Genomic DNA, 19,760 nt, shown 5'->3' on the forward strand with positions numbered 1-19,760 from the left:
GTTCTGTATTACATGGCCAAGTCCTACATGAACAGGAAATGAAACACAGATCTTCTTGTACTTTCACAGAGCCCGGTTGGTATTCTGTACATTTGGCAGCCCAGCATGGACTGCTACAATGCATCCCATTTGCTGCACATACATAAAGCTATTCATGATCAATTTACCTCTCCATGACTGTCTCAGGCTTCAACAGACAAAAAAAAATATCTAACCACCCCACTTAAAATTTCAATTTGGAATAAAGACTACAATACCCTGCCTTAAACCTATGTATAGCAAATGCCTGTGCTGCAGGATAGGTCCTGTGACTTCAGTAAGGTTTGATATAGAAGGTAAAGTAATCTTTGAATAACAAGGTCACACGAGATGGAAAAAACCTGACCCTCTATGCTTTTACAACCTGACATAGATAAAGATATGCCCCCCAAGCTATATACCTTCAGAAAAGTAACCAATACCTCTGCCAGAAAATATTTAAAAACAGCTCCAAGGCAGAATTTGGTGCTGAAGAGCCTGTTGTTGCTTTATATTCTCCACAGCTTATAAGTATCATATGCAATGCTAGTCCTGGTTTGCCCCTTCCTTTTTTTTTTTTCTTCTTTATATTCACATTTTCTATGAGGTTACATTGACATATACAGAATTAAAAGAATAATCAAAATTTTAAATGTACACATTTTCCACAGGCAAGGCTCCAGTGATTTTCTTAGAAAGCAGTAAGGAAAGCAGAGGTATCTCTGCATACTCCCTGTTCTTCTCTCCTAGTCACTCCTCAGGAAAGAATTCAATTCATCTTCTGTCTTACTTGTCTTAATAGTAACTAATTATTTGTAATTCTTGTTAATGAACATATGATTCCTTATTACTTAGCCCAAAATTGCTTTCTCTCTGCTATGCTTTAAACAGAATACTTTAAAAAAGATTGCTTTCATCTTATTCCTGTCAATTTCTATTGTAATTTTCTCATTTTTGTCCTCCTTCCCTCAAGCTATTCATATTCTTCCCTAGTTTCAATTCATCACTAATCAAAACTCCCTGGACACACAAACTGTTCATAATTAGAAAACAGCCTCTTATGCAAATTAATATCTATTGTATTGGGTACCTCTTCTGGGATAAGAGTACTATTTCATGGGTGGCACAGGCAAGAACTGCAAAGCACAGCTAAATGCTTCTGGCATTTCAGTCAAACAAGAAAGCATGCTCCTCTACTTTCTAAAGGAAAACACAGAGGTTTGCATTCACTTCTTACACGTTTCATAGAGCACTACTGCAGACAGCAGCCTCACCATTTTTTTAAATAATAACGGTTATTAACAGTGCTCCTGAAATAATAGACTCTTCCATCAGGACAAGGGAGAAGAGAAAGCCTTTACTTCTGGACAAAACCCCTTGGTATTAACCTTCCCCTCCCAACTTCTTCTCAAGCAACCTAGCATTAAAACAGCTTGGCAAATCTTGATCTTCCAGTGAGACCGTAAATTAACAGAAAATCAGCTTATGTAAAGTTTGCCTTAGAAAAAAAAAAAATAAGCATTTTTCAGACAACTTCAACTTCTGTGGCCTATCTTTTCCAAGAAAAGAAATAACTAGTACCTGTCTGTTTGCTCATCCTGTTCGTTTTGCTTCACTGGAGTTATATGGATATAAAGTCAACATGTATCACTAACAGACGAATCAAGCTTTCTGTACTTTTGGAATGGGAGGAAAGGGGAATCTTAAACAGGATGCTTGACTTCAAGAGAAAACACTGTTCATTTTACAACATAACATAGTTACAGAGATAGAAGATGACACCAAATGATGTGGCACACATGCAGTTGCACTATTTTCATGCTGCTTCCATGCTCTAAGCTGGCAGGCTTCAATCATCTCCTTTTCCAAAACAATTTAGTGCACAAAAGAATTTGTACTAAAAAAGCATCTTTGGGATAGAACTTCACTAGGAGATGCAGAGCTGTAGCTGTATAACCATATCAGCAGGTAGGACTAAAGCTGCCCTCTGTCCATTGCTCCAATTACTGGCACAGCTAGTGCTACTGAACCCAGTAGACATACAAGATACCAACAGCAGTCCTCTGGTCACTTGTTGCACAAGAAAAAACATGTATGATGTAGCAATCATACAGAATGTAAATGCTCGGACCCACCCCAAGTTTCTAAAAAATTACTTTCCGATCAATAGGCAAGTTTTGGCTTTCTAGGGTCCTATTTTACAAAAATGTGGTTTAATTGATTTACTTAAACAATGTTTACATAATCTCAGATTTCAGTTGGCCTACAAACTAACTATGTGAACCAGTATCAGGCTCGTGTTTTAAGAAGCATTTTGCAAAACACATCAGAAGGTATCACAAGGTGTCAGCAAATATGCATAAGTGATTTTATATTACTTTTTATACCCGATTTCACAAAGTGTCTCATCAGAAGAAACTTTTTCTCAAAATGAAGTCTCTTGACAGGTAACTGTAAAACTGCATCTCCCCCACCCAGAAAATCTACTTCCTGTGCATATTTGACCAAATTACACTTTAAGTTTTGCTTATACATTATGCTATGGAAATAAATGATAACTCTAAATGTATAGATACATGGCAAGTGTCAGATAAGCCTAATGGGGAACAGAATTTAGATCCAGGTGTTTTGAGGCACAAGTTACCAAATACTAACAGGCTTTTCAACTCTAGCTTAGTTAACAACTGCAGAAGAAGCTACTCCTTTCCAAGCATGTAGTTCTGAAAGACTGTCACCAAAGTGCTATCACCTCTTTCTGCTATCAGTACATGTACCATCCACAGTGATTTAGGTAAGGTAACCAACCCAATCAAATTAAATAGCACATATGGTACTCTGAACTCTTCTGTTGAGAACAGCTATTCAATCACATCAGAAGTGACTGACAGTAACTAAGATAGATTTTTTTTTTTCTTCAGAAATTGTGCTAAATCTGTGGTTTGCTTCTTAGAAGAATAGGAAGCTAAACCTGTTGCTCAGTTAAAGCTAAGGGAACTGAAAATTTCTCTCCCATTTCCTCCCCCAATGCAAGACTTTCAATTGCAAAACAAACCCCAAGAAATTAAACTGTTCCCCCACTAAGATAGACAAGAAGTAACAAACTACACTCCAGCAAGGGATTTTTTAGGATAGGCATCATAAAAGACTTCCCTAATGGTAAGCACAGAAAAGTGCTTGATGCAAGAAATGGTTATAGCAGGTCAGAACATGGGTACATCAACTTATTACCCTGTCCTCAACAGCAGCCAGCATCAGAGGCACAAGGAGAGGACAAGTGGTGGTAATTTTCCCAGGACACTTCCCCAGTTTCCAGCAATCTGCGTTTCAAAGACATGCTGATATCTTGTTCTTAACAGTCCTCAGTGGAATTTTCTTCCAAGTTTCTTATGTTGATTTTTGTATTCACATGAATGCTTACTATCCTAAACATCCTCCTCAAACAGTTCCACAGGTTAACTACACCTAATGGAAAGGAGAGTCTATTAAGTTTCCCAGGCCCTGCCTCCCATTAGTTCCCTTCATATCCTCAGGTTCACAGACAGATGATTTGCATATAGCTATAGGCTTAGGTACTGATCCCATCTCTGGGGGCGAGAGGAGTAGACAAATGATCTCTCAAGGCCCCTTCCAGCCCTACCTTCTGCAGTGATTCCTCCTTCGAGACCGTTTCCTCATTTACAACACAAATCATTTTCAGCTCAAACTCAAGCAGGTACCTGACCAGAAAAACTAAGTTACTGTCATAATCATACCTTTGATATAGGGTAACCAAAGCAACAGAAAGTATTCCAACTGAGAACAAAATCAAGCGTTAAGAGTATTGCCAGCCTTTTTCTCATTCCTTGCACAACTTAAGCATGTGTATTTCTGACTGCTGTGTAAAGAACTACCCACAGGGGCACCAGGTCTTTATCCCTAAGAGGTAAAGTGAATCTAGAAGTAGCCCACAGAAACAGTTCAAATTGCTCCTTCCAGTATTAACTTTCACTTCCTTACTGCATCTACCTTCTGTTACCCCACAGTTTGGTTTAGCTCACTCACCAAACAATTCTTCATCCCTTATTACCCTAAATTACTCTGTAACTTGAAAGTGTTACCAGCATGCCTTTTTATCCACTTGCTGGTCACCGAATAAATACATATATATACACAGGTGTATCAAATACCACTGCACAAACACAGCGGCTGTTCTGAATACTGACAGCAGCTAAGCTTTTTAATTAAACGGCAATCAGCTGAACACCGGTGTCTCTCAGAACAAACAGGTAATTCTGTTTCATCAGAAGTTACCGCACCTGTGGAGCACATTTCTCTCTCCATTGCAAGAGCTGGGAGACTTCACTATCCACTTACACCACCACTCAAGTTGATCAACCTAAAAAACTACCACCTTAAAGCACTTCGCTTTAGTGCTGCCTTGGGTCTGTACGCGGCTCTGTTAATTCCAGCGCTACATAAAATAACCCGGGGCTTCACTACGCTTTTTCTTTACCTCAGGAAAAACAAATTCCGCTCACGGAAGGGCCGAGGCGAACCCGGCGCCGGCCCTCGCACTCCCCGCCCCAGCGCTGCCTCCTCTCGGCGCCAGCCCCGCGCACGAACCGTCGGCGCCAGGTAGGCCAGGGCCTCCGAAACCAGCGCGGGGGTCACCCCGCCGTGGACACCCCCCCCCCCCCCGCCCCCCGCCTCTCACGGAGGCTTCCCCGTCCTCCCGCAGAGCCCCGGGAAGGGAAGGGGGGGGAACGAAACAAGCGGCCTCCACACGCGTAAACGGCGGGAAAAGGCCCCGGCCCGGCTCTCACCTGAGCGCGCGGCCCGCCCGCCGCGCTCCAACGGCCGCCCAGCCGCAGCACGCGCCCAACGGCCGCCGCCATAACCCGCGGCAACCCGCCCGGGAGAGGGCAACGGTGGCTCTCCGCCGTAGGCCCCGGCGGCGCCGATTGGCGGGTGGGGATGGAGGGGGGCGGGGCCGGGGCCGCGCATGCGCGTTGCTGCCCCTCCCGATCTCCTCAGGCTGTGGCGTTCGCTGCCCGCCGCCGTCCTTTGGGAGGGTGAGCGGGCCGCGGGGGTGTGAGAGTGGTTTTGAGAGGTAAAACACGTCAGCATCATTAAAAAAATCAGGCTGATCGTTACAATGATGGTTTATAACTTGCGTTATGGTCGCACGGGGGATCAGGTCAGCGGGAGGTCCCCGGAGCGGACGGCTGTCACCTCAGGTGGGTCCTGCTCCGGTGAGACCCACCTCTGAAGGAAAAGGCTAAAATCAAGACTCCTCTTGAAGCAGGTAGCCTTGGAAATCGGAGCATGTCTGGTGCAACACCACTACCCTGGAGAGTTGGAGCAAAAAGCGTATTTCGCCCTAGCACTCGGGGTTTTTTTTTCCATGGAAAAAAATGCCCGGTTTTAGAGATGCAGCAGTCACCTCTTGCTGAGGAAGGGGTTGGTATCAGTACTGTCACCTCCCAAGGTGACGTTAATCTGGATGGTGAACCTTGAGAGTTTTCATCGTCTCCCCAAGTTACATAGTAGATAGCCTTAGAGGTGATTGGATTTGGGCAGTAGTGTTTTCTACCACAGGAAAAGTGGAAATTTATAATTTTTAAAGTTCTACTTTAGACTTACTGGGACCTTCTCTTTAGGAGCAGTTATTATTTAAGAGGAAATTCTGGGAATGATTCTCTGCTTTTCACTTTTTCATGGATGGCTCTTGCTTCCCCCAATGCAGATGCAAGTATTATTTCCTCCCTGGGATAGAAAAAAGGGTATAAGAAAACTGACTGTGGGCAAGGGTGGTCACCTGTGTGGGGAGGTCAAGGAGAAGTCGCTTGTAAAGGTGCATTTATTCTTGCAGTTACTGACTGTGAAAATGAAAATGTCAGTAGTTTTATTGACGTGGAGACATGCAAGCGAATGCAATGAAAGCTGCACCGAAGGAGAGCGGTGGAGTGTCTCTCTCCTGTGCACACCTGGCCAAGCACTGGGAACTGCAGCTGTGCTTTCATTCACAGAGTGCGTAGGGGTGGCATTTGGTTACCAGCTGCTTCTCCAAAAGAGAAAAAAGGGGTTGGGTAAGGGTCACAGTCCCACTGACCCACCTCCTGGAGCAGCCAGTAAGGCTGGAGGGGTGGAGAAAGCCAGAGATGGTATGGCCTCTTCAAGGCCCTTGGTGAATCTCATCTGCCATCTGTCGCCCTGCGGCTTGGCTTTGTTCAGCGGCAGAGGAGCTCCTCAGTCCTTACCACACTGAGCAATTGTTACCTCTCATCCCTGTCAGCTCTACAGAAATGAAGCGCCGCTGGAGTGAACAGTTTTCATTTCCCACATATAATTAATTGTCAATTAAACTCAAGGATGATAAAATAACATCCACTTACTTGGAAACTTGTGGATGTAAATCCAACTCCCTTGACCCCCTAAATCTATCTCCCTTGACCCCCTATGCCCGCTATGAAAAAATCCTAAATGCTTTTGCAGTCTGAAGCATGTTTGCAATGACATGAGAGTTCATATAGTCCATGGTTTCAGTCTGAGATTACAAAATTGTTCTTATGAATTGCTGAATGGAGACCTTGGTATATGCAGAGTCCAGCATTTAATGACAAGGGCCACGTTGTGTCTCCCTTGGATCTTTAGAGCGGTCAGCCCTTAGAAAGTAGTGGCTGCCCCTTCAAGGTGGAATATTTTTGCACAAATTTCAGCTATTTTTCCCAACCATCCTGCTGCTGCCAAGGAGTTTACCTGGGCTTGCTTGTCCCTGTAAGACAGTGCCAGGGTGAATGGTTTGTAGACTGATTGTATAGCTCGGTGCAAGTGCACATAGTTATTGCTTGGGATGCTTTGAAGAAAATGTACTTCCATGGTGGGCAAGGCTGATGTGTCCCACAAAGATTCCTTCTAGTGGAAGGATTGCCACTTCTGCTTGAATGGCAGGAGTCTGGGTTTGCCAGTTCAAAATCAGTTTTTAGCACAAGCCAAGGTAAGATAAAAATGAGGAGAAGTTACTTACATGCTCAACCCCCTGCATCTCCATCCCTCTGTCAAGAGTATTAAGACAGAGGTGGAGGGAAATGCAAGAAAACCATGTTTAATCTACTTATCCCAAGATTAACTCCAAAGGGCTTCTCTTTCTATCTCTGCATTTAGTTGACAGACTGTAGATGCTTACCTAATCCATGCAAACTACTCTGATGCTTCGCTAAGCCCTCTGTGGATCTTTAGTCTCTTGTGTGGCAGGAATGTCCTTTTTGAGCCCAGCTGGGCAATGTTCAACTCCGGGGACTTGTTCAAATTGTGAACCTGATTACAGATATACTTGTGTAACTTGCTAATCATGCTCTATGCAATCACAGAACTGGGGACTGTTGCCTGCAGTGCATTACCTGCTTTTGTTTTGAGACTTAGGTAACGAGGGTAAGCATATAATTTGGGATGATAAAAGCTTTGGAGTGCTGTCTTTGGGGGATGGTCTGACATTAAGAAAATGGTGCTTCTGTGTGGGCCTTGAGGTTTCTGAAATGAAAAATCACTAAATGCAAAATAAGGAAACCAGGCTGAGCCTGCCACATGCATGGGTCAGGGGACAGCCTGAGGGGCACATCTGTAGTATATGCAAATTCCCGAGCACAAACCTAAGGCTGAGCTTCAGTCCAAATTTGCTGATTGCTTACATTACCAGCCTATATGCAGACAGTCCTGCAGTGAATTTTGGGCTGTCCTTTTGTAATCAGAGGTGGGATTTGTAGATAGCATGAGTTCAGGTTACTGGTATGGATAGTGTGAAAACCAGTTGCTTGAGGAACAGGTATCCCAGTGGCAGTGATGGGGATGTATGGATCTCCAGCTCACTGCCTCACATATGCAGCTGAGAAGATGGCAAGGATGGCAGTACTGGGTCAGACCAAAGGTCTGTTGAGCCTGTCGGCTTCACTCTACCAGTGGCCAATGATAGATGCTTACGGAAGAGTAGAAAGACAGGGCAAATATACAGAGATACTTCCCTGATAAAGTCTCCTGACCTGCAGTGAGCTGAAGGCAGTATCTTAGGCTTAGACACACAAAAAACTTACGCAGGAGAAGAGGGCAGGACTTCACGGAGGATGTAGCAGGACCTGCTGCCATGCAACAGAACAAGCTAACCTGCAGCAGAGATGGTGGGACTCGATGAAGCAGAAGACAAAACAAATAGTTGTAGGAGAGTTAAAACTTCTCACGATGCCATAATCTAAATCCGCTTCTGAAGAGATGCCAAAGTTTTTCAGGTTTTTCCCTAAACAAAAATAAAGGAGTAGTTTGGTTTTGAATTCTGAACTAAAGTTATTCTTCTTACAAATGATTTTTTATGTTCTCTTTCCCCTGTGCTTTTCTTTCTTAGGCTATAAGTGTTTTTGCTGAAGTTCTAGGTCACCTGTGCCAAAAGGGACAGCAATCACCAGTGCTCGTCCAGGGACTGAGTGGTTGGGTGGCAGAGTCTGAGGATGCTAGACAGAGCATCTGCATGCGGAGAACACTCCTCAGAACCTAATCAGGGGCACTTTCTGGATTCTCTTTAGACCCAGAGAAGTTTAGGAACACCCAGGTCCAGTGTTCAACAAAAAAATTGAGGTTTTGGCTAGGGAGAGCACTGGAGAAGGGTGGCTTGGCAGAAAACTTTGTGTTTCAGAAGCTGAGCAGTATGTGTTTGAAAAAAACAAAATGCATGTTAAAAATGCAAAGAATTCAGCACTATTTTAACTCAGTTCCAGTTAAGTAATTTCTAGATATTTTATGGCATGTGTGTGCTTTTTGGCATGGAAATTGTTTTGCATTGATCTTTTTCATCACTCTCGAAAGGCTTGAGGCTGATACATCCAAAAGTCATGCTTTCTTAAATGCAAACACATTAATTATATTTTTAAAAGCTAATAATAAGAACAACTATTTAATTGCACCTACTTTTCTTCAAATGTGGAGTGAGCACACTCCATTTCGTAGACTGCATATGCTAGCTACCTAAGGGTTGTCAATTATGTTACGCTATAAAAGGCATAGCACTTAGGGGGCTGTCAATCAAGTCTGCTGTGAGAGAGGTTTCAAGAATCATTATTCCAACTATTTATCAAATATAAAAATAAAATTTACATGACAACACCAAATACAGCGGTATTGTATTTCATTTTATAGTGAAAGTGGTTTGGATTGAGCACAGAATTAGTAAAGGTGAATCAAAAATAGCCAGAGATCTTTGCTTGTAAAGCAGTGCCCCGTGTTTTGTTCCTACAGCTTTCCTTCTCTGTGAAAGAAGGTGTTACCCAGATCTTCACAGCGCTTTGGATCACAGCCCCGCATCTGTTTCATCTTTTCTTCACAGTCCGAGGGTTGTCAGTTGGGGTTTTTTTCCCACAGCTTATGGGTATCATTGAGCACTGCAAGGCATTTTGGAGAGCATTCTTTTCTGCAGTATTATGTTCCAGCTCTGCCATAATTTATGTGCTTGAGTAGCCCCCATTGAATTTACAAACAGTTCTCAGAAAGAAAGAGAACTTGTATGGATGTAATTTGGAGGCATCTGAAGATAGTTTTATTCCACATGGATGCCAGAGTCAGCCCAAAGAGATCCAAATGCAGTGTCTGGGCCTATTTTTAGTTGGCAAGTGCTTTTAGACTATGTAATGTGTCTTTGTCATTTGTCTACCATACGCTTTGCCTCCATATGTTTATCACTGTTGCTATTGCTGATTCAGTATTTCAATAATAGAATCATTTGGAGCTGTTCTTTAGACTAGGGTTTGCATCAGACTTTTTTGTCTCTGTATAATTAGACTAATGTCATTACTGATCCTAGCAGCAACTTTGAGTCAGAGCTGACATTATATCCAGAAACTGTGCCTATACTGCTAAATAAAAGAGGCCTAAGGACTGGCCTAGAGACTAAGTGACCTTGATCAAGTCACATCAGCACTAATTAGGGCCACCTTCCCTGTATAGCGGAGCCACTTGGAACAGCCTAAAATAGAACTAGAAATACAAATAATCTCCCCCATCCATAGACACAAGAGCAGTAGTAGTTTTATCTCTTCATCACACAGAAGGAAATTTATTGCTATTTCCATTACTGAACTTGTTCAGATTTATAAACTTTTCATTATTGATTTTTCTAAGTACTGGAGACATACATATATTCAGAATAAATAGAAGAAAACAGTAGTTTTTCAAATTGTATATGCTTCCCAAGATTCATTTATAGATAGGGAGTAGACACTGTAAGTCCTGTCTACCTCACCAGATAACCAGAAAATACAACTCAGAGCGTGCCCTTCTGGGACAACGCGAGGGATTTGCCAATGTACAGTTTATGGATGCTGCTGGAGGTTGTGAACTCCATCTGTATCTTTGTCAGACTGCAAGCTCCATTTTGGTTTTAAGGCTGGGATGTGCCTTCCTGTGGCCTCACGTCTTTCCAGCTAGACTAAAATTCATGCAGGGTGCATGACAGTCAATGACCAAGCGCTATCCCATAGGGTGCTGTGGTCCCAGACACTAAGTTACTCCTGCCGAGGAGACCGGGTTGTTGAGGACGTGGTCACCTTGGCCACAAACTAATCTGTCAGGAGACTGCATTCACCTGCTGAAAGCTAGATGGGAGCTGAAAAGTTATAGAATAAAAGTGGTCCTCTTGGTGTCTTTGGAGCTCGGGAAATGGCAGATCCAGCACCTAACACTTTTCCATGCTTCTTGGAGATGCTCTAGAGAGGACAAAATGGTTATTCAGAATTAAATTTCTTCTCCTCTCAAAATGAAAATTATGACCAAAATACCAGCCAATTCAGAGCTGAAAAGGGAGCTTTAACTGTATTTTAACAGGCTTTGGACCAGTCTCTGAAGTAATGAAGCACAAGAAAGTATGACATAAAAGATTTCAGGTTTTAAAACAGCCATAGCAGCAGAAGCTTCTGAGTCATCAGGGCTTTCACGGAAAGTCTAAAGAAATACATATGATGCATCTTTCACAGAAATAACAAGGAAAGAGAGTGACAAATTGGATCTGGATTAAGAAAAAAAAAGCACCAAGTAATGCTGTTACTTTCTGACCATTATTTTCAAATAATAAAGAAAATAATCTGCAGTTTTCTGCTGTAGAGCTCTTTACAGAAACAAGCAATTCATGTGCCTGTATTGAAATATCAATGCTATAAAGTGTCCAGCAAAACCAAGTATCTAACATAATACAGATGTCTTCCCCAGAAGTTCTGATAAAAGAACTGATCATTCTTTTTGGCTCCTCTTTTATTGCAGCAACGAGGAACTACCTACAGTCTACCCTGTGGGTGCCAGTACCTGAAGACCCAGTCAGCGCAACACCTGGAAAAGATCCCTTCCTGTCGTTCTGCTGCACCAGTAGAAGAGCTTAGTGCACAATAATCCTGTGTGGGTACCGCTGGAGGGGGAGGTAAGCACAGGAAGCTTCTTTAGCATTCAAGCATCAGTGCAAGAGCTAACCCGAATGCAGAAGTAGTACTCTGCTCTCTGAGAGCTAGGCTGGCACCTGGAAAATAGTTTTGCCTCCAGGTGTTTTATGCTAGCCTGGAGAACCTGTCAGCCATTGACCACTCTGGGCCAAGTTCCAACTGCAGGAAATAATCCTGAGGAGAAGAGTAGGAAGCACTATTGAACACTTTCTCTTCTCAACCATCTGACCTGCAGGTAGAAAGGCAGTCTCTGTTTTGACATGTCTTGCTCTGCCGTCTTCAGCTATCAAAGAAAGCACTTAAAAGGGCAAATGATGCAGGCTGGAGCTAACTCATGAAATAGCACGCATAATTAAGATTATTATAAGTATCAGTAGAAACTGTCTGAATCATCACCTCCTTACATGTGAGAAGCTAATACTGCATGTCAGCCTAAATCTGAACATCTGCAGCAAGCAACTGTATTTCTCAGATTATGATAGTTCTGTTTCAAAACAGGAGGCAAAGCAGGGGAGAGAACGTTTGCAAATTTGGGGGAGAAAAGAGAAGGAATCTGCAACTTCGGTGTGTGTGGTCACAAACTGACTGATTTACTTACTTATTGATGACACAAGTCGTGTCATTTGTAATGTGCTGCCACAATCCAACTGAACGTGGTTGGCTGGCAGCAAATTATCCTGAACCTTGCGGAGGTAAGTAGGCTCCAGCTTATTTTAAAGAATACCAGACATTTTGTCTCTTTGGCCAAGCCTTCTCAGTCATTTATAAAGTTACATGGAAAGGTCAATCTGTACTTAGATGTACAATATGATTAAAACAGATCACATTAAATTATTTCAGTTTTCTTAAATAAAAGCAAAGCAAAACAAAAAGGCTTGTTAAATATCTCTTGGGAGAGGACTTCACTGTCCCCTGGGATGTGGTTGCTAGTTTTCCACTCTTACGGATACATTAAAAAAACAGACTCAAACAAGAGTTTCATTAAGAGTTTCTGTTGGAATCTAGAGGTTCTGAGCAAATATGGAAAGAAATACGCTTTTTTATGCAAGGAACCTTCAGAAAAAAATCTTTTTAGAGTGGGGTTGTCAGGGAAAATGTGATACTATTCAAAATAAAATCCTACAGTTTCAAACACTAAAAAGGGGAGAGAAGTCAACTACATGTAACTCTTTTGTGGGATCAATAGTATAGACATTTTTTTCTCTTTGCCTCTCTTCTGTACTTTGTGACTCTCCTATCAGCGCTCGTTCCAATACGTTCCAAAAAGTCTAGCACTGAACCAGAACTTGAAGGTAAGTCTAACTTACTTGTCCACAGTAGGTGACATAATTTGGTATTTTGCTCTTTCATATACTTAAGGGACAGCTCCATACCTTACTGACCTTGCCTATACAGGCTTGACCTTACTGATCTGATTTGCCTGAGTCTATGGAAGGTATGACACTGATCTTGTGGCTGCTGGATCAGATCCTGTCCAGATAGCTTTTATATGCTCATTTTGCCTGGATTTTCATTCTGCTAAAATAGGAGAACAAAAGATGACCGTGTGTTTAGCTGTTCTGGGATCAGCAACCATTAAGAGCAGGACTTCAATCCCACTACAGGCAAATGTTGTTGCATGTGTGAGGACTAAGGAGTAGAATGATTATGAAAGGTTTGGTTTTTAAAAATGCTTTCCTGACAAACAGCCAGTGTTGTTGTTCTTCAGGGGAAAAATGTTGCTTTTAGATGCATTTGTCATAAAAGCTCTGATTCTGAAAATGCTCAAACAAATGAGTAACTTTACTCCTGTGAATAATATTTAAAGAGTTCTTTCATGGTTAGGCATTTGGTTATTGTTCCTGCACTAGAAGTACTTTCTCTTGACATCTGAGTAAGTAAAGGATTGAGAGATACAGCTGGCAGAGATATTCCTTACATGCCTGGATCTATCCTTTTCCCACCACTTTTCTTGATAGGGCTATTATTGTCTTAATATGGACATTTTCCCTCTGATCATGTCAAGGCTATTCCTTCATCTTGACCTGATAATGATATCTCTTACTCAAGCTGATAGAGTGTTTTAAGAAATACACATGTGTACTTATAAACAAGAAACCTTTCTGGTGAGGGGTTTGTCTCAGTGCCATTTCATCCAACGGACAATACACTGAAGAACATGAAATTAAATGAGGAATTAGTTGGTAAAGTATACTCAGGATAGCACTCAGGTCACTTTTTAAACACCTCATTGGAGCCTGCAAACAGTTGGGCTCTCAATGAAGACCAAGCTTGGGGAAACAAAATTTGTTTTGCCTTTTTCTGTTTTAAATTTTCTGCAAATGATATGTAGTTTAATTGTTTCTTTAAATTGTTTATTTAGGTTTATTGAAAGAGGTTTTTACACTCTGCCAGCATACGATAGTCAAGCACCTTCTAATTATTTTGAGAATGTTCACAAACACACATTGGTCTTCAGATTTTTTCTCAGATTGATGCAAATATTTGATGTACAAAATTGGAGTTGTTTGAAATTCTTAAGAGAAAGCAAATTTTCATCTTCCCATGTTCACGCTGAAAATTAGATGATAAATATTTTGCTTCTTCACTCCAGTAGTAGAACAAATCTGACAAAATGAGTCAACATATCTGAGTGAGTCTTCTCCTTTCAAACATTAGAGGACCCGCCTGAATTCTCAAACCTTCTTTGCAATATTTGGTAAATCTCTCAGTTATGCTTTAGTTCTAGATGATGGTAATGTATGTGTTTTAGCTGTTAGAATCCATAGAACAGCTTGTCACTATCACTGAGTAATGGCCCTGCTGTTACTGGTAGTGAATATGGTATTCAGAAAAATATAAAATTTAGGAATCTTCAGAAGTTAAGTTTAAGGTCAGTGAAGCAAATTAACATAAATGTAGAGTGGAAGATTGTAGCAAAGTTGAATGTACATAGCACTGCATTTTTTGAGCCTGAAGCGTCCAAACTGTGAACAGAAACTGAAGAACAGTTATCTCCTCTGGGAAAAACAGATACTGTCAATGAAGGCAGAGAACAATTGACTGAACATACTTGCAAAAATAGGGTGATTCTGTTCTCTTGAAGTTCATTTTAGAACAGAGCCATGGCCAGGATTCTGCTGCCATATTTCTTTAAAGAGCTTCTTCCCTGGTGAACAAAGCTGTTGACGTTAATGGCACACTATTCAATGCCATTCACCCCAAGAAGGGATTTCAAAACCGGGTCCTAAGTGTTTCCAGGATCAATTCATGGAATTTTTTCAGGCCAGAGACTTTCAGTTTATGGTAGAAGATGGCAGCTCTGCCACACTGAGGGACCATCCTCAGGAGCCCTGGAGATCAGCCTTTCCACCCACGACTGATGCCTGCCTGGCTAGCAGAGAGTCATCAGGTGCCTTGTCAGGGTGGCGAGCATACCAACGCTTAAATGTTAAGTCCCAGCTACCTTTTGTGGGTGCTGGCCAATAAATAGTGGATTTAAACTTTGAAGTTACGTATATGCAGCTTGTAGCCTTTTTGAACCCTGCTAAAGATGTCTGAACAAGCTGACCCAGAAGAGGAGTTGTAAAAGGGCATGGGCAAGGAAGTATCTTCTTTCTACTTAAAAATGTGCTCATTACACCAATATATATACTGTTCATTTATACTAACAAAAGTAAGATCATATTCATAAATCAAAGACAAGAATAAAAAGAGTAATTAATATTCTCTCTTTTGTACCTATTCTGTGCTTGCTTTATAATTTGTAGCAGATGGAAGCCAAATGTTTTCAAAGAATCAAAACCAATTTTATAAGAAGATGGTTCATCTTCTCTAAATAACTTCTCCTTAGACTGCCAGTTATACTTATGATTTTAATCTATAAAAACATTACTGTTGGAATATGATAATATTTTGAGTAGCTCCAAGTGAATCCACATTCTTGAGCGTTCCTCCATATTCCATATCTGAAGATTCTTCCTTTTAAGACTACTATCTCATTGTTTTACTTGTCTTTGGAAAAATCTAGAAACCCTTGTGCCACAGCAATATTCTCACTCTCTGCTAACAAGCTGTTATGGTCCTATTTGTGGTAGATTTTCTTGATTTAGATCAAAATCTGTTTTTTTAAATTTATTTTATTGCAATGGCATATATAGTACATTATGAGTAATTCTAAGAGAAACCAGTAAAGATGTCTATCTTTTTTCTTAGTTAAGATTATCTAAGTCAATATTTAAAGAAATGAAGGTGAAGACATGGACATAAAAAACCAGTACTGAGTGAAGTAGAACAGAGAAGGACGTTGACAAAATAGGTTTTCCCTTAAGTGACAATTCCAAATGTGCATTTAGGAGTAAAAATAAACAGATGATGGTGGGACAGAAGCCTATGGCAGAAAGGAAGCTATAGTGTGTGTCCAAAACATCTAAATGAACAAGACTGACAAAAGCTTTTATTCATAAGTGCACAGAAACAATTTCTTAAATACATCCTTAGGTTGCTTAACCAGAGCTTCAAAGCATCTAATATCAAAAGTACAAAATACAGATTAATTATATTTAATTTTAAAAAGCAATCCAATGTTTCAAGTGGCAGGATTATCTTAAAATTTCCAACAATGATCTATTCTGACCTTTTCTCAAGTAAATATCTAGAAAAACTTCTGAAGAAAACCCAGGAGAATATGTATATTCGGAAAGTGAGTTTCTTGAATAACTCATTTGTCAAGTAGGCTACTCCTTAGAAGCTGCAGAGAAACTATTCTTTCTTGGAAAGCATCTAATACGTTACTATTGCTGGGAGCAGTCCTGGTATGTCAGTGCCACTGTAACAGAGATAGCTCCTACCTCTTAAAAATAAATGAGAATAAAGTCGGACAAGTTGAATGAATGTATCTACAGAGAGAAGGCTTTTGTTTGTGAAGTTTTTATACATGTCAGCCCTGAAGGAGAAGTTCACAAACTAACCTGTTATGACGATTTCAGGAATTTCGTTGGGAATTTTTCTAAAAATTGAGTACACAGGTTTTGAATGGTTACTGTAATGGAGGAATGGTTTATAGCAAGTGTTTCTGAAACAAAGAAATGCTTTCTCTTACTTTGGTACCAAAGAATGGCTAGTGTTTGCATAATTTCATGTCAGAAGTACAAAGAGTATGCAAAGCTATGAACTAGGTAATGCTACTGTTAAGTTGTGCAGGAAGGCACATCATGTGTACTTTGCACTTCACATTTTATGATGCCAAAAGTTAAATGCATAATATAAAATTTGCAGAAGCTGAACTATATGATAATTATGATAATTGGAGATATTTCTCTCCAGGGAGTGAGCTCTAATAGTTAAGGAGTGACTTGATGTTAAAATAAGAATCTCCCTATGCATTGATTAATTAAATAAAAGGAATCCAGGAGGTTTATTGCATAGTAGTAAGGCACATGATTTGTACTTTCTATGGGCCACAGTATATATTTATTAACAACCATATCTGTGTTTACTGGAAGTTAAGACTGCAGCAGGACATACCCTCTCATTTGAAAATTACAACTGTGGAAATGAACACCTAAGTGGGAAGATGTATAATCCTTTTCATTTTCATATTGCCTATAACATCAGCAGTCGCGTGGTCCGGGGTGGTTCCATTTCCATTCCTGGTAGCCACCAAAAGCAATACTTACCTCACTTTCATCAACAAATGTAACTCAGACTAACAGCAGAACATGCAGATGAGGTATTGCTCTCCAGAGGCATGTCAGAGAGTGCCCTGGAGTTCTGAGGGTGAGTGGTCTGGCTCATCATCCACCCTCTCAGTGTCTCCAGACCTTTGGGGAACAACGTCCCACATCTGGTCCTGAATTTCTGCGGAGGCCAAGTGTGTCTTCAGTTGGCAGGCGCTTGGGCTACGCTTGGCGGTAGGCAAAGCATCCTGGGGCCCTGTTCCGGCACTGGGGCCAACTGTCACAAAGTGACTTGCAACTATATTAATAAAGCTCTTTACCCTTCAGCAAAGGGCAGCCACATCCAAACCACCTGCTGGAAGTGGTGCCAGGGCTGTACTAATCCTTGAACTATGCTTGGCAAAGTCCTCTTTGGCACAGACCAAAGCTGTGCCTGGAACTATTCTAACAGTGTAATTTTACAGTATAGCTGATGGACTTCCCCTGTCCAGGAACTTTCCCTGACACTGTTTAATTTATTAGTATATAGCCCTAGACACTGGCTCAATAAGACAGTCCCAAGAATCCTTTGCATCACTGAAGCCAGTAGCAGCTTCCAGAGCAGCGTAGCAGGTCGCGGGTGAACCCTTCTGTCAGGACTGCATGCAGTGTAGCAAGGCACTGTGGCATAACCTGACATTGCTTCAGCCCCAAGATGCAGCTGAGGTTTAAGGTGCCTGCTGCTCTGCTAGAGGATGAGTACTGGCACAACCAAACCCACCAAATGCGGTCCTGTGGTCTGCACGGCAAAGACTGGTGCTTCCTTCTCTAGTTCCCTCAGGCACTCTTCTTTCCTTTCTTCATCCCAGTCCAGACCTTTCTTGCCTTCTGCTTGCTTCTCTTCTGCCCTCTGCTGAAGTAGACATAGGCCAAGGAGTGTGATCTATGCCCTGGCTTTAGGCATATTTAGGAGAAAACCTCTACTGACTTTTAAGATTTTTTTTCGTGGTGACACTGAGGTCCCTGTGCACAGATATTGCCTCTTCTGGGAGATGTCCTCCTCATGCTGCAGGCTGGGTGGCCTGGGCTTAGAAGGGGATGACTGTCTCCTTTGAGGTGCAGAGGTGGTTAACGCTAGGTGAGGTGACATTTGCCCTGATCCGTGGGGAGCTGGGTGGCAGCACACACTTCCAGAGCGCATCCTATTCAGACAAGATCTGAGTTATTTTCTCAGCGTACAGCTACTAGACACTTGGGCTCTTGGGCTCAATCCTTTCATCACTATATTTAAGTAGCATACTATAGATTTAGAATTAATTAATCTGTTTCTCCTCAGGAACCGATGGTGTTTTGATCAGTGCTGAGCCACATTAGGTAGCAGGTCAGAGTGATTTCCTCATGACCTTTGGACTGAGGACATTGCTAGACTTTTAAGGTTATGGATTTATTAGGTGATGTTTACAGTTAAAAAGGGACTTTTTCAGAGCCTTGTTGTCAGGCCTGGCAGAACAACTTGTTTCTGAAATCTGTAAGGACAGACTCGAACAAAAAAGCCTGGATAAACCAGTTGGTACAGGGAATGCTTTCCAAACTCAGGGAAACTCCTCTGAAATTCACCACCTGCCAGACTCCTCCTTTCTAAAGAAGAGACTTCTAGCACAAATCCCTCTGCTTATTTCAGTTTATGCAGTGTGACACGAGGCAAGCAGTTTAAAGGCTGAGGCAGTTGATCCGATGTTCATAGACTGACACTGAAAAAGAAGACCCAAGTGGCTTTATTCTGAAATCATGTTCTTAACTGACTCATCAAAGTTATTTTCGTTATATTAAGTTGAAAGAATATGATGATGGCATAGTGATAAAGTCTGTTTCTCCTAGGCAGCCTACCCATGATATTTGTTTGTTGTCTTTGTAAGTACATTCTATTAATGGCATATATTTTTACTATGTAGATGATGCAATGTTAGAAGCCACTTTCCACACAGTTTATTCTAAGATTGTATGCCATAACATTGCTTATACTGATATGAATATTACTTGAGCTTACAGTGGCAGAGAGATAGCTATCTCAACAGGATAGTAAAACAGCTGATTACTTCCTCAAGCACCTCTTTAAATCAGGAATCCTCCCAATAAAATGCCTTTTAAAAATCCTTTTAATATTAGAGCACACAACAGTTAATCACCTTCAAAACCGGTAGGTACGGTGGTAAAAGAAGGAAAATGTCCTTCCTCTTTCCACTAGTACTTCATCCTTGTTTGATCTTAAAGTGCAGCTTTGGTTTAGTATTTTTAAATGCCTTCATTTAATAATGAATTCAAAGAGAACTTTTTGCAAAATTGAGTAGAAAACAAGGATGCTGAAAGCCTCCTCTCAGTCTAGACTGCAATTTTTTGTGTATGGAGGCAAACTGTTTGATGTCATTCCTGAATAATGTTGAAGAATGTTTTATCCATCAGAGTTATCCAAATACAAAGGGCAACTCCATATTTCAGTGACCTGACTGGTCCCTTTGTGGGATGGCCAGCTCCACTTAGCTGCAGATGGTCATATGATATAAAAGTATAAGACATCAGAAAACAAGGTGCTATAAGCTCTGGAATCTATTTTTTGCAATCTGCGCTCATATTTGCTACTGCACTTGATCTTGTCCTCACCAGA

General features: G+C 41.4%; 1 protein-coding gene and 1 long non-coding RNA gene across 3 annotated transcripts in view; one reads left to right on the forward strand and one right to left on the reverse strand.

The window, feature by feature from the left end:
• Window positions 1-4,903, reverse strand: part of MRPS9 (mitochondrial ribosomal protein S9) — a 34,715-nt gene extending 29,812 nt beyond the window's left edge. For both annotated transcript variants that reach the window (XM_049834327.1, XM_049834325.1), the window contains exon 1: window positions 4,821-4,903. In XM_049834327.1, coding sequence (XP_049690284.1) covers window positions 4,821-4,892 — 72 coding nt within the window. In that variant the 5' untranslated portion in view covers window positions 4,893-4,903. The remainder of the gene's footprint in view (window positions 1-4,820) is intronic.
• A 114-nt stretch (window positions 4,904-5,017) lies between these two features.
• The window catches only part of LOC126052952 (uncharacterized), a 36,067-nt gene continuing 21,324 nt past the window's right edge, over window positions 5,018-19,760 (forward strand). Inside the window, exons 1-2 of the long non-coding RNA XR_007510197.1 lie at window positions 5,018-5,107; window positions 11,290-11,443. This is a non-coding gene — a long non-coding RNA (uncharacterized LOC126052952). The remainder of the gene's footprint in view (window positions 5,108-11,289; window positions 11,444-19,760) is intronic.

The sequence above is a fragment of the Accipiter gentilis genome, chromosome 31 (assembly GCF_929443795.1).
Source record: "Accipiter gentilis chromosome 31, bAccGen1.1, whole genome shotgun sequence".
NCBI lineage: Eukaryota > Metazoa > Chordata > Aves > Accipitriformes > Accipitridae > Astur > Astur gentilis.